We start from the raw sequence: 17,190 nt of genomic DNA on the forward strand, positions 1-17,190 counted from the left end.
GTCACCGCAGTCGCCGGCGTCAGAAAACCGATGAATCAAGCTTGGGATGTCCAACTCCCCTTTGTGAAAAGATCGGACATCATGCAAAGTGAGCCCACACATCCTTCCTAAGGCTTGAATGTGGCCAAAACGAGATTGGGCAAGATCTCCTCATCACGACGAGATTCCATCAAAGCTTGGAATCCTTCGATTGTGGGGCATATCTCTTGTCCCCCGAAGCTAAAAACATGTGTAACTGGATTCCAACATCTGGCTGCGGCATGGAGGAACGAAAAACACAGTGGAGTACGACTGAGCAGGAATAGTGCGTTTATCCCAAAACCCTAGAAATTCAGCTTTTCCGAGCCATCTAAAGTTATAATCCAATCGGAGAGTTTTTCGGCAAATAATGGTTTCATTTGGGGCAAAAATAGAGCTGAAATGAAGAAACCATGAAGCTGGAGCTTTTGTAGAAGATAAGGCAGTGAGTGAAGGCCAGGTGTCAACGTTTCGGAGGTACGGCTCATCGATGGCCGGCAGTGGCTCATTGATGGCCGGCATGGGCTCATTGATGGTCGGCAGGGGCACATTGATGCCCAGCAGAGAGAAATGATGGCCAGCAGGCCATCCTTCATGATCGGCAGCCTCCTTTCAGGCTTAATGACCTCCTTTGTGAAGATTCAGTTGTTTCCTACAGTGGAATTCCGTTATGTGTACCTGTTGAGGTCTTGTTTTGGTCCTTTTGGGCTTGAGCATGTTTATTTAAGTTGTAATCGCTTGGTTTTGTTTATTGAGTTGTATTTATGTTGTTTATTGAGTTGTTGCTTGCTTATCGAGTTGTATTTACATTTGATTACCCTGTCAAAGCCTTTTATCGAATTGTTTTGTTCTTTCAATTGTTAGTTGGTTCACTACCTGACTAAGGCAATGCAATTTGAATGTGCAGTTTTCAAAAAAAATAAATCTCATTTTCATGCTGTGCGATGTTATGCGATGCTCAAAATACAAAATGCAACACCTTTTTAATCAAAAGCTGAGTTTTCATTCCAATCATGGTCACTTTTTGCACAAGAGTACAAGTTTTAAGAAAATAAAACTGCCTAAGGCTATGCAATGTGCTAACACTAATAGCAAAAAAAAAAAAACAAAGCAAAAAGTATCTAAATCAGTGCCAACTATCTCAAGCTCGAGAGGCCCTCATCATCCTCTTCCTCGGCGGAGCAAACTCTGGAGCACTATCACCATCGGCACCGCTATCTGAATTTGGATCAGAGTCTGAACCGAAGTCCTCCTCAGCCTCTCTAGCCGCACTACTGGCAGAATCTAAGCTGGCGTCGCCATCCACATCCTCAGATGACTCTAACTGTGGGCTCGCAGCCTCCTCACCCTTGCTCGTCTTATCATCATCATCGCCCAGAATGGGCTCTGAAGGGCCACTCTCACTGTGGGTGCCCCTAGCTCTACCTCGGCTGCGTGTTAGAGCCTATCTGCCTCTCCTCTCTACTGCTGGAGGAGGCACTGAAGGTCCTGCTGCGGCTCCTGTTGGGGCATCTGGCAAAGCTGGGGTCTGAAAAGGGATCTGAAAAAGGTAATTTGTCAGAATACATTAGTTGTGGTGTATATCAAGTGTAGTATATCGGATGCAGTGTATATATGCAGTGTATGGGAGTAGTGTATCTATGCAGTGTTTTCATGCAATGAATCAGATCAGTGTATTGTGGAATAGTTAAAATGCTAATGCATTAGTAGAGAATTTCATGGCATGAAGTGCAAACTGAAGGAAATTACCGGAATCTTGTAGAGGCTGAATGTCTGAACCATCCCCATCAAAGAAGCTGCTAGCTCGAGAGCCTACCCGGCGTACACTATGGATGCCTATAAATGTGTTGAGATGATCAATGGTCTATAAAGCATAAGTGAAATGAATTGAATGTGCAAAATGTAAAGTATGGAACATACCGGGGTCAGGCCTCGAACTCCGACAAGCTCGTGACCGGTTAGTGCGGGCTCAATGGGAATCTGATAGGTCTCTCCAGAACGTCCCCAGCAAGTCAATGTAGTAGGCAGCTCTGGCCATCTCACTCTCTGTCTCTCCCCGGAATCTCTTCTGCCACGGGACCTGGTGGCTCTGGCCCCTCTGCCTCTCTCTCTCGCAGCTGGAGCTCTCACTCCCTCACCACCGCGAACGCCGGTCAGTGGCGGCATCAGATATGTTTGGATGAAAGTCGCATAGTAGCCCTCTACACAGAAGTAATTCGCCTCCAGCCCTACCATAAACTGGATCACCTCCTCAACAGAAAGTCTATGTGTCTCTCTCATGGATACTGGAGGCGCCATCGGTATGAATGGGGCAGGCAGTCCTAAAGTCTGATGTGTGAAACACTCGCCCAAGAACTAAGCGCGGTAGATCGGGCCCTCGAGAAGGACATGGTGGCGAGTGATGACCATAGCTGTGTCATACTGGGCTCGAAGCCCCAATGGTATCGCGTCCCACGGCTGCCATGTGATCTGAGAATAAGAAAATGAACAGATGATTAGTCATTGTCAATAGATTAATGGGTGTATCAAGTTGATTGAAAAGCAGAACAGCTTTGTTTTGAGTTACCTCGTGTGCCATAACCACGTCAAAGTACTCGTGGAAAAACATGAAGTTCTCCCGGGTCTTACGGCAGAGCTGGCCGTGGTATACTTGAGAAAATGAGACTGCCGCCGAAGTCTCCTCTATAGGCTCTGGAGCAAGAGCCAGGAAGTATGCGTACATCCACAGCTGCAAGGAAAATGTGATCAATACAGTGTATGGGCAGATACAGAAAATGCAAAGCAGAAAGTACATGTGTTGAACCAATGTAAAGTAAGGAATGCTGAGCAGAGAATGTAAAGTGAAAATGGGGAACTAAGTCGTGTACCTCCCAAGCCCACCAGTAGCCGCCGATTAAGCTCCCACTCATGCGAGAAGTTGAGCTCATTTATTCGTACAAGGTGGTGAGGCCGGCTCTGCCCCAGTCGTAGAACTGAACTCGATGGAGTACTACCAATGCGCTCAGCAAGTATAGGCCCACGGTATTCCACATGTTCGAAAACGAGGTGGTACCGAAAAGGAACATGAGAAAGCCCCTCGCGTACTGCTCTGCCTCCTCGAATGTCTCGGGCTCAGACCCCCTATACTGCTTCTCGAACCAACTATACTAGACCATGCCCGCTCGAAATGTCGATGGGTGTGCCCCAAGCAGTGCAACCCATACTGCCTCCTACTCTTCCATATCAGGCTCGAGAGGGATCGGATCACCCCTTACGCCTAAGCCAGTGATCATGGCGAAGTTGTAAGGAGTCATTGTCATCTCCCCCGTGGTGGAGAAATTAAAGGAGTTGGTGGTGTCTCTCCACCTCTCCACTAAAGCCCCTAAGAGAGGGCGGCTCGCTACAACCTGCATCAGGCTAGAGCAGAAGAGACCGAAGCCTGTCTCGTCAATAATGTCGCGGACTCTAACCGGGAGCTCGCTGTACTAGTCTCGAGCGGTCGTCGTACCGTAGCCTCTGAAAAAGCGAGACCCGTCCTGTGGTAATGCATGAGATATAATCAGATCGAGCAATGAAAGTACAGTTGAATACAAAGCAGTGATGATAGTGCAGTCAGATCAATGCAGTCTATGCAATCAGATCAAAACAGTGCAAGAAATGCAAATAGCTAAGGGTAATATTGCAAAAAACAGTGTTTGTACCTCTATGACGATAGCTGACAAATGAGATGTTGGCTCCCTCAGTAAAAGGTCATCTGGCGCATCATCAGCGAAGTCAGTGAAGGCCTTGATGCCTCTTGCAGTGGGCACTATATGAGTCTCGGGATGGTACCTCGCTGGATCAAAAGGGCGTATGCTCGGCGGTAATGGCTCCAGCTCGGCCTCAAAGTCTGCCTCAAACTCTACCGGAGGAAGCGCGGGGATAGCCTTGTCATGTGGGATATCATCTACCATCTGAAATATATGCAAGAGAAGCAAAAATGAGGAAAAAATGAAAAAAAAATAGTGAAACTTTGAAAAAGTCAACCCTCAAAGAGAAAAAAGTTAAAGAAAGTCAAAACCCGAAAAAGTGTACTAACCTTGGAAGAAACTCGAGGGGAATGAGCCTAGAACGGTGGAAATGACGAAAGAAGCGTCAAAATCAAATTCTGATTGGTTCAAAGTGAAGAGAACTAGAGGCTTTTAGTGAAGAAAATGTTTTTAGGGTGTTGGAAAATGCGTGGAACCTGTGGATCTAGAGAGAAGGAGTACCTAGAGAGTAAAGGAGAAGACTTTTGTGCAAGGGTTTGTGAGGAAATGAAGTGCCCTCACTTGTTTTTAAAGACCCAAGGGTGAAAGGACAAATTTGCCCCAATTTGCCATCGATGGTCGGCACTTGTATATTGGTGGCCGGCAGCGCTTACCAATGGCCGGCAGGGGGCCGGCGGCCTCCCCTGATGGCCGGCCGGCTTCCACAAGCTTCCTATGACTCTATTTATTTGATTGGTGTCCTTGGATTTTGATAAGTACAAGGTATGCTCAGTGTTTGACTCAGAATGTCTTCACGGAAGCTCAGAATCGTATTTCCAATGCACGATGGTCATCGCTCATCAACACGAACAAGGTGTATCCTTTTTAACATGTTGGAACTCTTCTGAGAAGTACATCGGAGGTTGCCTTTGAGTCGTCTTTAGCAAACATGCTTTTGTCATTGCATAAAATGTGCATTGCTTTTATCGTTGCATAGAACATGCATTATCATGTTTGCACAGAGTATGCATGTTGCATTGAATATGTATCATTGATTATTGTGCATAGAATATGCCTCTGTTTTGTTTCTCGCATGTTGTGCACAGAAGCATGCCTCTAACATTTGGATTACGGTTATTCATCTTGCATGGAATATGCATTTGTATTGCATTGTACCTGTTAAGTTTCTTCCTTGTGCAGGCACGATATTGTATCTACGGTTCATTCAAATCTGGTGCAACCGGATAATATTGTATGTGCGGTCCATCTAGAAGAACCCAGGTAAGATCATTCCTGTCCTTTGACCATCCTTGCTTCAATTAGAAACATTCGGATACACCTGGTGTTTATACCTCCTCGTTGGTTAAAAACATTCGGGTACGCCCGATGTTTATAACTCATCGGTTAGAAACATTCCGATACACCCGGTGTTTATACTTCCTTGCTTTGGTTAGAAACATTCGGGTACGCCCGGTGTTTATACCTCTCTTGTTGGTTAGAAGTGTTTGGACCGTGTGCCCGACGCTTATACCACCCATTTGGTTAGAAACGTTTGGACTGTGTGCCCGATGCTTATACCACCCCGTTGGTTAGAAGCATTGGGTTGTGTGCCCGATGTTTATATCACCCCTTTGGTTAGAAGCGTTTGGGACGTGTGCCCGACGCTTATACCTTGCTTTGGTTAGAAGTATTGGGTTGTGTGCCTGATGCTTATAACCTCCCCCCGGTTAGAAGCGTTTGGGATGTGTGTCCGACGCTTATACCACCCCATTGGTTAGAAACACTTGGGATGAGTGCCCGATGTTTATATCGCTCCCCCGGTTAGAAGCGTTTGGGATGTGTGTCTGACGCTTATACCACCTTGTTTTGGTTAGAAACATTGGGACGTGCCCCAATGTTTATACCACTCTTCGGTGTTTACACCGTTCTCTTTTTCCTCTCACGTGTGGTGCGCTAGGACGCTTTGGTTAAATGCATCTGGACGGATTTCGATGCCTATACTGCTCTTTGTTTCGGTTGCATAATGGTTGGATGTGTTTCACTTGTTATCACTACTTCTTTCCTCGCGTGTGCCACGTGTTGGGATCTTGTTTGCTGCCTCGGGTGCGCCCGATGATTGTTATTCTTTACCTTTTCTGCGTGAGGCGCAGTTAAGATTGCGTAGTTTTCTTACATCCTTTCTGCATGAAATGTAGTTTGGTTTGTGTTAACTTGCTTATGTACGAGTTTGCTGTAGCATTTCTTTGCATAACATTTGCATCCAGATGTTTCATTATAGCCCTCGTTGCATGATCATAAGTTATGTTCGGCATCGTGCATATCATTTGCATTTTGCCCTAACCTGCGGGCGCATTTATATTATTATCTTGAATGTCTGTCTAAGTCTTGCGGCCTTGTCAAAAATGGGTAGTCTCCGGGTTTTGACATTTACTCCCGTCATTTCATGACTTTCGAGTTCTGTCAAAGAGGGGCAACTGTAGACAACCCATTTTTGACCGTCCTCAAGACTTGGATGTTTTCGTAGGTACATTCAATGACGAGTCTGATTGCTCGTCGAGCGCTCGAACTTCGTGGCGGAGCGCCCCAGATTTGATCTTTCTAAACCCTGCATCAGTTCAATCTCATTTTTGGACCATGTTTTGGTCCTTTTAGAATGTTGCTTTTGGAGCACTGCCGGCCACTTTTGGGCACTGTCGGCCATGGACTTTGGCCTGCTAGCCATTGATGTGCCCTGCCGGCCATCACTGATGGCCGGCCGGCCACCAGTGCATCAGTAGATATTTTTAGATATTTTTTTGACAGCTATTTGCACAGATTGGAGCATCTGCTTACACGTGGATGGTTGGATCTTTTCAAGAGGATTTTGTGTCTTCTATATATAGGGGTCTTCCTCTTGCATGCAAAGGGTTACAAAAATTTTGTGAGCAAAATTTCTCTTTCTCACTCTCTCTAGAATTCTCTCTCTCTCTCTCTCTCTCTATATATATATATATATATATATATATTTTGTGCTTGAAAGTAGGAATTCTCTATACATTTGCAAAGACACCCTTAGCCAAACACCTTCACCTTGGAACTGAGGTTCTTGGAGGCCTTGTTTGAGCTCTTGAGGTTGGTTTTAGCTCAGAGTTGTAGCTGTTTTGTTGCTATGCTTCAAAGGTATAAGCTTACCTTTTTTAAGCTTTGTTTTAATTAATTACTTGGCCATCTTTTTACACCACTTTGACCTGGTTTTTCAACCATAAAAAAACTTGGTTTTTAAGGTTTTAAAATGGTGGTTTGAGTCTTGTTGAGTTAGGGGGTGGTTTCCTTTTTTTGCTCTTTGGCTTATGAAGCCTCTTGTGCCGCTTTTCAAGCTTTTAAAACAACATTGTTTTGGCCTTTTAACTACTAAAACTCAGAAGTTTTTCAGTGGTAAAAACTTGGGTTTGAGGTCCAAAATATGAGGGGGTGGCCTCCCCTCCTTGTCTCTTGTTTGCATGTATAGATGGCTTAACATGTGAGCATGTTTTTCTATCTTTTTGAGACTTGATCTCAACAGGTTTTTGCAACTGATTTAGCATGTTTTAGTTCTGTTTTGGGTTGCTTTGGTCATATGAGCTTCATCTTGCATGGTTGTAGTGAAAAAGCCTTTACTAGCTCATTGTTTTAAGGCCTCTAACATGCTTTGCTTGAGTTGATTGCATGCCATAGCATCATTTAACATGTAATTTTAGTACGTTTATCTCTGTCACACTCTCACATATTCCACTCTTTCATTGCTTTTGAGAGTTGTGCTTTGTGTCTTGTTTGTAAACCAACACATGAGCATGATTTTCTTGCTTTTCATGCTTCCATCTCATCATGTTTTAGCCACTGTTTTGGCATATTAAAGCTTTGTCCAGAGCTAGTTTGGTCATTTGAGCTTGATATTGCATGCCACTAGTATAGTGATCTTCACTAGTTTATTGCTTTTGACCATTAAGCATGTCTTGCATGTGTTGCTTGCATGATTTAGTGTCTTTTGCATTGCATTTCAGCACTAAAAATTCTACAACTTCCCTCATTTCTTCATTTTTTCATTTGCTTTGAGGGTTGGTTAACCCTATGATTGTGTTTAAGCTTGAGATAGAGTTTGTGCTCAATGGTTTTAACCTTCTTTTGACGGTTTCTACTAGCCAAAGGCATGGTCTCTCTTATGTCTTAAACCATACTTTGGTTGGCCCCTCTCTTATTAGAGGACAATCACCTTGGACAAATTGAATAAAGAATGGCTTGGTAATGTGAAAATGTGAAAACAAGAATTGGACAAGTAAAACATAACTAAGATAAGCGTGTTGTGTTTGCATTGCATTGTGTTCAATCGGACGTTATATTGAACACAAGGTAGATTCGTCCATTTCATACTTGAAGTGATGAAATGAGCCAATCTCCTTTGTCTCCATGACCCTTGATCATGCATGATAGGGTGGTGGTCTAGAGTCTTGTTTTGTGCATTTATTGAAAGTGTACAACTTAGATCTTTGGCCATTATGCATTGAAAATGCTTGATTGGTGGTTTTGGATCAAAGAGTGCCACTCCTTTAATGTTTTGAGATGATAAGGAGGGACACAGTACAAACATATCCTTGGAAACCCCTTCATTTTCCTCTGTTTGTGCTCTGTTACAGTATGACAATTCAGCACACCAGTGGCCGGCAGTGGCTCACTGATGGCCGGCAGTGCTACATTTTTGGTCGGCAGTGCCTGTCTTTGGCCGGCAGCAAGCTCTCATGGCCAGCAAGTCACTGGTGCATTCTTCAGCATTGGTTTGGTAAGGTGGAGCAGAAAGTTCTTGGAGTAACCCTGCAAACAGAACCTCTCAAGAGCAAACTTGTGGACTTTACAAGGCGAAAACCGAATGCATGCATGTTCAACTTCCAAAGCAAAGCTGAGACAGTGTAGTTTGATGCTTTACTTGTTAGTTAGTATGAATTTTTAATTTAATTAATTAGTTTCCTAATTAGTTAAGTATTGTAATAATTAAGTAGCTTAGCTTAGCTATTTCTTTATTTTGTTGTGTAATAATTAGTCTAATTAGTTAATTAGTTGTTTAGTTTAATTAGCTTAACTTAGTGTACCTTAGCTCATTCATTCAAACCCTCCTTCGAGAGGGCGTAATGTTGTAATAAGTGTGCGTGTGTGTGCATGTCTTCCAACCCCACGTCTTTTTCCCTTTTATTTAACCGCTTTCGATGGTTAGATTAGGGCACGTTTTGATTAGCATACCTTATGCTTGCATGTTTGCATCATTCATTTGTCTTGCATGCACCGGGTTCGGCGCATCATTCAAACTGCATTGTCAATTCAATACTTATTTGAATACGTGTTTCAAAGCAAGTTATCAAATTGTCTCATTCATGTGCCATCTTAGATAGTTGAGCCTACTTAATTGCATTATTGCAAGTGTCGCATTAGGCATTTTGTATAGTTGAGATCATGCATGATTTCTAACTAGCATTTGTTTTGGCTTGGAATACACTGTAAGTTTTACGCTTTAGCATACTTGCATGAGTGTGAGTGTTGCCATGATTAGCATGCTTTCCATGAGGATATTTGCTTAAATGATTAACTGCACGAATGCCTATGGATGAAGGCTTGTTGCTTGAATTGGAACAATTCAATGAATGTATGTTTTAAGCCCACTTTGCGAAGTGGCAAATCATGTTTTAAGCCCACTTAAGGGTCGCAAATCCACGCTTTAACCCACTTGCGAGTGGCATTTTCAAACTATTTTCGAAAACAAACACGAGTCGAATTTGTTCCAAGTCTTGCGACTTAGTCTATACTTGCTTTGTGTGCATCACATAGTAAAGTTAGCTAATAACCGAAATAAGAACACATGAGGTTTATGAAACAACATATCATGATAGTAGAGGCCGATCTTTGATCGGGCGAACGGGGATGCTCATTTCAGGACCTTCTCCTCTCGTATCTAAGTTCCCGAGCTAAGGCAACTTTGGTGATGACGGACACATGGCCTTTGGCATGAGTCAAGGTTTCCTAAATTTTTTCAAAAATAAAATATTTAGGTGGCGACTCTATAATTTGCCAAAGTAGTCCAGTTTTGGCATTATTTGATTCAAAATCGATTTTCCAAAAGGATTTTACGGATTGGACTCTTTGGTGTTTATCAGTCTCGCATTGCACTTTGTGAGATTAGATTCAAAACCGTGACAGGAGTCCGAACTGTAGGATCTATTCGAGCCACTCCGAAAAGAGGGGCGCGAAGAAAGTCGAGTCTACAAATAGTTACTAGATAAATCAATGGATTCAAGTCTGGATTTTTTGAAATTCACGCTAGTGCTCCCCTTACTCCCTCGTGATCTCGTCTGCTCAAATTCCATTATATTCTTCTCACCTCAATTGTATATTTATTGTTTGCAGCCTCTTAGGATTGTACTTCATTCTTTCCTGTCGCGATGTTTTGCCCTTGTTCGAAGCCTTTTGGAAGATTTTTTGGTGACCAAGTTGAAGGAGTCAAGCCTACAGCTCACCTCATGTGGTTTTTTTACTTTTGGACTTAGCCATGGTTACGAGGGGATCCTGAATCTTGCCCTCGGATTGTGAGGATCTTTTGTTGATTTGTGTCCTAGTTTTGTGTTGTCAATCTTATTGGGAGTTTCTATTTACACACATAATATACACTTTCTACACATCCCCCTCACTACACTTTTTACACACTCCCTTCATTAAGTGTGTGTATAAAGGGGGTTTAGTGTGTGTAAATAGAAGCTCCCCAATCTTATTCTATAAGTTGAGGTCTATTTCTAGTTGCTCGTTCTTTGTTTGCCTCTAATAGTTAGAAGTTGCTCACCTCATGTGGTTTTTTCCCTTTTGGACTTGTATTGAGTTCTATATTTTTTTTGGTATTAAAATTCTTTGTGCTCATTGTCCATTCTATTCTTTGTATTGAATTGTGTTCTATTTTCTTTTTTACGTAAATTATAAATACACCCCATGAGAATTGCTTAAAATATAGAAAGCCTCTTGTGGTTTGGAAAATTATGAATACCCTATTGGCAGAATCTTTTATTTAACAGATTACATTGAAAAGATGAAACTTATAACTGTTCTCTTATACAATTATGAAATTATCTGAATTATTAATTGAAATAAATTTTTAACATCATTAAAAACTATTAATTGACTTAATAATTTATTAATAAAAAGAGCTATTTGTCATGAAATTTAAAATTTTAAAAGGTTGGATATAATTTTTAAAATTATTAGAGCAATTTGTATTTGAAGCAAATTTTAAGATGGGTGTTTGTAATTTTTTTTTTTTTTTGGAGGGGTCATAAAATTGCATGATCGAAGGTTCTGCAAAAATATATATATATATTTTCTACAATTTTTTTTTTTTATATATTTGGTTGTTACCTTCAAAATAATGTGCCAATAATTGTGATAGTATTGGTGAGGGTAGTGTTTCGTTGCTACCTTGGTTTGAAAATTATTTCACTTTTAAAATTATAAAAGGTTTGTTTTATCCAATTAAAGTCATTTTTCATTGATCATAAAAATATGTAAGGAATTGTATTCATATTTCTAAAAGTTTGAAAAAATAATATAATTGGTCTTATATTTTTAATATGAATATACTTTTTTCTAAGTTTTAATTTACATAATATCTACTCGCCATCTATATTAATTTCAATCAATTTAATCTTATTAAAAAAATATTAATAGAATTATATCAAAAGTATAAGACCGACTAGAATAATAAGTGTAATTTACCCAAATATATAGATATTCTATTGTCTTTTATTTTTTATCATACTAAATAACCCTCGAAATATAGTGACCCTTGAAATGAAATCAGAGTAAGAGAAATAATTTGAGCAAAAGCTAATGAATAATTAAACAAATCAGTTGAGAGCAAAAAGTACAATCACAAAAGACAGCTTAAACTTCATTACTATTAGCTAGAAACAAATATGGTTACAAGGATCATGAAATCACAAATTCCCACAGAAACAAACATACATTGGGATCCCCCCAAAAAATTCAATTCAAAGAGAACTTAAATTTCTTCACTATAAAAATATACATTGTACCAAATAAGGGTTGGGACTTTGCTTTATCCATTTGTAAGTAAATTTGGGAGCTCAACAACTTCTCTTTGGTCCCGTTTGTTTTCAGAAATAGAATGGAGAAGATTGATACCGTTTGTTTTCAGAAATAGAATGGAGAAGATTGATAATGAATGGATTAAGTAAAATTGTGTTTATTTTGATGATAGTTGTTAGTGTGGAAATGGTTAAATTATTTTTATATAAAATAATAAAACAAATAAAAAAAAACAAAAACATTAAATATTAATGTTTTAAAAAAAATGCCTAACATGTAAAAAAATTTTAAAAAATAAAAATAAAAAAAAAATCAAAAAAAAATAAAATAAATAAAATAATGATTTTTACTTAACAAAAAATACAAAAAAATTAAACATTAATGTTCCAAAAAAAATGCCCGACATGTAAAAAATAAAATAAAAAATAAATAAAAATAAAAAATTTCTAGTCCGCCGGACTATTTTTCTAATACCAAGTCCTACAGGCCTATCCTAATCCCCTCCCCAAGGGGATTCGTAGTTCAGAGGGGATTACGAATCCCCTCTCAATCTCTCGAAACAAACATGATATTAGTGAGTTCTACCTCACCATGAATCCTAATCCCCTCCTTATAACCCAAAACAAACGGGGCCTTAATCTTTTCTCCAACTGCTCTCTTGCAAGCTAACCCCTAGCATTCCTGGATGTAAGTGGCAAAAATAAGTTAAATTACACAATTATAAGCAAACAAAGTTAGAGATGCATTAGAAGTTTGATCAAAAGTATCTTTCAATTTGTTTCAACGGAAAACATTTTTCTATACAAAATATTTTTTGAAACTTACACTACTGTGCTAGTCCATGGTGGTAGTAGTGGTGTAGTGGTGGTTTAAGTGGTAGCGGTTGGTAAGACATTCGTCCAAAAATGTTTTTAGAAGTGAAAAGCATTTATTTTTCATTGACTCTTATGTTTTGCCAAAACAAACCAAACCAAACCAAGTCTCAAGTCCCATCAAATGGAATCGGCTACATGAATCCTTCTTCTCCAAGCAACCCTATCAAAGGCCATTTCATTAGTCAAATTAAGTAGATCTATATCTTTATTTACAATGCTAGCCAATCTTAATCTAGGACTATCCTGTCCCCTAACAATTCAATCTACCGTTACAGCATCACATCTCTTCACTACTGTCTCTGTTAGTTTCCATTAAATATGACCAAATCATCTCAATCGATTTTCTCTCAACTTATCTTTTATCGGTGCTACTCCCACCCACTCCCGAATACACTCATTCATAATTCTGTCTTGTCTAGTCTTGCCACACATCCACCTTAGCATCCTCATTTCAACAACACTCATCTTATCTACATGTTTTTTGGTTGCCCAACACTCCATCTCATACAACATCGTTGATCTAATAACTGTTCTATAGAACTTACCTTTTAGTTTAGTGGGTATTCGTTTATCGCACAGTACCCCAAACACACTTCTCCACTTACACCATCCCACCTTAATCCTATGGGTCACATCTGCATCAACCTCCCTCGCTATTGTGATAATCGACCCTAAATTACGAAAATATTCACTCTTAGGCAATTCTTGGTTCTCAATCTTCACTTCTCCTATGCTTTCATTGTTACTGTTACTAAATTTATACTCCATATACTCTGTCTTAGTTCTGCTTATCCGACATCCTTTAGATTCAAGAGATTTTTTCCCGAAACAAATAGAGAAATATTCATAAATAAGTTTAATTACACAATTATAAGGAAACAAAGATAGACATGCATATAATTTATCAAGGTAACGCTCTATTTGTGTTAGCAAAAAATACTTTTTTACATAACCTAAAACCATTTTTTTTTTTATGTTTAGTTGCAACTTTGAAACTAATATGCTAGTGGTGGGGCAATGGTGTAGGGGGTTGTGTGTGGTGGCATGAGTAACACTTCAATCTGAAAAACGGTTTTTATGTTTCAAAAGTGAAAAACATTTTCCAACCAAATAAGTTTATTTTCCACTAACCATGAAAAATGTTTTCCACTTACTGTCATTTTTCATTGTACAAAAGACAATATTTTTTACTAAAACAAACAAGAACAATATTCAGAATTTCTGTTGCCAACATCTTACCTCTTTTCATTGCCTATCTCCCTTGTGAGATCCTCAAGAAGATTGTGTAACCTCTTCAAGAGAGCTGGCGAGTTGCGGGCAGCTTCAACACCTTTCGTATTCAAACATATCTTCCTCAAAAGCTCAGAAGCAATGAAATAACCCTCCTCTTTGTTTCTGAAAAAAAAGTACAAAACACAACAAATGAAAATCAAAAACACAAAAAAACTTATACACTCTCAGTTACTTCTCTGACAAACCTTAGCACCTTCCAAAGAATCGTTTCTACAGATCCACGACTACGAATCAGCACTTCAATCAAATGTGAATATCGAGCAAGGTTTCTTAGAGTAGACAGTGCATGTTTTAGAACCTCTTGATCGGGTATACTTCGATTGACTGAGCGAATTAGCTTCAGTAACATGTCAATTGCCTCGGCTTCCACAAGTTTTTCACAACATTTTTTTGAATGTTTTGTGGCCATATCTGTAGAACAAGTTCAACATCATTGCTTCAACATTTCGCAAATTAAAATGTTTTTAAATACATGACAAATGACCTTCCTGTAATTGTTCTAATCACAGTGAATTTTGTTTTAGAAGTCATCATGAACATGATTATCATACATCTTCAGAATTGTTTCGTTAAGTTACAATCCCAATAATGGTAGACATTGTAATTGTTAAGAGATCCATAATATGAGCTTTTTAGGGAATCCGAGAAGTGTTAATGAAGTATCATTAGAATAACAAAATCATGAAATATCATTTTTTTTTTAAAGTAGAACACATTAAAGAAGTATTTGGCACGATTCTATGAGTGTCCAGTAAGTGTCTAATACAAACATGACTCCTCCTTAGAAGTGTTTGTGATACTTAAGCGTTGACCAACAAGGCACCATCACCATGTAAGAAAGAAAAAAAATTAAAAATTTAAACATGACAAGCGGAAAGAGCTTACTCACAAATTAATAAAACTAATAATGAACAAGAATAAATGCATTAAAAAATTCAGAATTTTCAGAGTTTTGTAGACTTGGGTAAAAATGTAAAAATAGCCCCTACCCCCATTACCCTGATACCCAGCTTTAAGAAAAACAATAGCATCCAAGTGCTAGAGGACTTCAACGTGCGATAATTAAAACGACATAACATTTTACCAAGAACTCAAAAGGAAATAATGAATGGTTCTAGTAGAGAGAGGAAGTGTAACTTAGCATATCTCAAGAATATAAAGATGGACAAAATGAAATTTTGAGGATAAATCATGAGGGAATTAAATTGTAAGTCCTATTATCTAAGAAAATGCAATATCAGCTCATTATTAAAAATATCGTAACTACTCAAAATCTCCTCCAGCTAACATCAAATTTTCTAGTTTGTACATCCAATGAAAAACAACACACAAGGAAAACGGTTAGAACAAAAAAAAATTCCAGTAATCTTTTCCTGGTGGCACTTTCTGATCTATTGAGTACGAAAAGTATTTGACACGATTCTATGAGTGTCCAATGACTTCTATAATAATGACATAAAATGCTCACCTAAAGTTGCACAGGTATGAAGAATGCCACTGACACTTTTTATACTCAATAGATCAGAAAGTGCCACCAAGAGTCTGTTTATAATACGCATGCTATCATCCACATTTGCAGCAGACTTATGCAATCTCAAGCATAAATCAAGTAGCTGCCCTCTTGAAGCTTTCTGTGCAAGGTAACCTTTCCAGTATGACTACCACATCAGAAAGTCCAAACCAAAAATAAATAAATTAGAAAGATATAATAAAAAATTAGCACATGCATTGATGGCTCCACTTTATCAATACCATTGCAGAAGCATTTAGGAAAGAATAGGATAACAAAAGAGAGATGTGTCTTACTTGGATTACAATAATACAATACCTTACTCTAGTAGCTTCTTGCCTGGCAATCCACCCTCGAATATGAGATTGGATAATGATTGCTGACTTTGATCTTGATTTATGCATCAAAACAACCCTCCACCATCTTTGCAACTTCAAAACGGAGCATAAAAACATACCCAATTCAAGATTCTGGAATCAATCTGTTAAAGTCACAATGCAACCTGTTGGATCTGATTTTGGGAGGAAAGAAGCCCCTGCATTAACGTGATCTCATACATGAGTACACTTACAAAGACTAAAACATAAATAAAAGAGTGTTACTAAAACAAATAGGCAGCACATGAAAGATACCAAAAAGCCTCATTCGAGCTATCTGACCCCTGACAAATTGTTGGATTTCTGTTGCAGCATGCCTATAACAATCAAACAACTTCTGGCACTGAATGCATCGAAAAGCACTTTGAATCTTTATCACAGCCTCTTTTTGGACCACAATCTCCCTTCTTATTAACCAACCACGGCAATGACTCTAGATTGATTAAACCAAACAATCACATTATTAATTTTAAGTCATGTTCAGTTAGGAAAATTACATTCATATAGATGACTAACCAAAAAAAGGTAAAGACAAACCAAAAATTCAGGAATAGAATGAACTTCTACCATCCAAAAAGAATCAAGATTAGAAATTACACATCAAATATTCCATATATGTTCATAATATAAAGATATAAAATATAATAGAACACACAGGAGAGAGGGAGGGAGAGAGAGACACACACGCACACACGCAATTTTCAAATAGCTGGAACTTTCCTCTAATCAATAACAATTTTCAGTAACATGTCCAAGTTATCTACAGAACAACTAGACTTACTTGAATTACAACGATGAGACATTTTAGTCGATAAGCAACTCTTCGAGCAATCCATCCATGTGTGTGAGATTGAATAATAATTGCTGACCTAGTTGCAATTTTGTATTGTTGAAAATCCCTCAAGCATCTCAAACATTGAAAAATACTTTGAATTTTTAATGCTGCTTGCTTCTGAAGCACAAAACTCTTTCTCCTGAACCAACCACGATACCAACTCTGAATTTTAGTTGTAGATAAGTTCTGAAGGCAGAAAGCCTTGTTCATAAGAAACTTTTTCCAAGCAAGCTGAATATTAAATGCTGCCTTGATATGCTTCTGAATCATAATAAACCTCTTTCTCATCAACCAACCACGATAGCAACTCTGAATTTTAGTTGCAAATAAACTCTAAGTCACAAAACTCTTTCTCATCAACCAACCACGATAACAACTCTGAATTTTAGTTACAGGTAAACTTTGAATCACAAAACTCTTTCTCATCAACCAACCACGATAACAACTCTAAATTTTAGTTGCAGATAAGTTCTGACGGCAGAGA

The 17,190-nt window shown here is 38.8% G+C and overlaps 1 protein-coding gene and 2 long non-coding RNA genes across 3 annotated transcripts; all 3 read right to left on the reverse strand.

The window, feature by feature from the left end:
• Window positions 1-1,036: 1,036 nt before the first annotated feature.
• On the reverse strand, window positions 1,037-2,742 carry LOC114305648 (uncharacterized). The gene is made up of 4 exons (XR_003644435.2): window positions 2,585-2,742; window positions 1,939-2,487; window positions 1,768-1,854; window positions 1,037-1,558 (listed from the first exon to the last, which is right to left on the reverse strand). It is a non-coding gene; the product is annotated as an uncharacterized LOC114305648 (long non-coding RNA).
• Window positions 2,743-2,891: 149 nt separating this feature from the next.
• LOC145789032 (uncharacterized) lies at window positions 2,892-8,690 on the reverse strand. The gene is made up of 3 exons (XR_014341391.1): window positions 4,076-8,690; window positions 3,699-3,950; window positions 2,892-3,533 (listed from the first exon to the last, which is right to left on the reverse strand). It is a non-coding gene; the product is annotated as an uncharacterized LOC145789032 (long non-coding RNA).
• Window positions 8,691-12,132: 3,442 nt separating this feature from the next.
• On the reverse strand, window positions 12,133-16,025 carry LOC114305663 (uncharacterized). Its single transcript, XM_082889726.1, has 5 exons — window positions 15,791-16,025; window positions 15,453-15,642; window positions 14,170-14,395; window positions 13,931-14,086; window positions 12,133-12,497 (listed from the first exon to the last, which is right to left on the reverse strand). Exons 1-5 carry the CDS (start codon window positions 15,947-15,949, stop codon window positions 12,482-12,484), a joined length of 747 nt encoding a protein of 248 aa, XP_082745852.1. The 5' UTR covers window positions 15,950-16,025; the 3' UTR covers window positions 12,133-12,481.
• Window positions 16,026-17,190: the final 1,165 nt, after the last annotated feature.

Source organism: Camellia sinensis, chromosome 9, assembly GCF_055761805.1.
Source record: "Camellia sinensis isolate YWXY chromosome 9, ASM5576180v1, whole genome shotgun sequence".
Taxonomy (NCBI): Eukaryota; Viridiplantae; Streptophyta; class Magnoliopsida; order Ericales; family Theaceae; genus Camellia; species Camellia sinensis.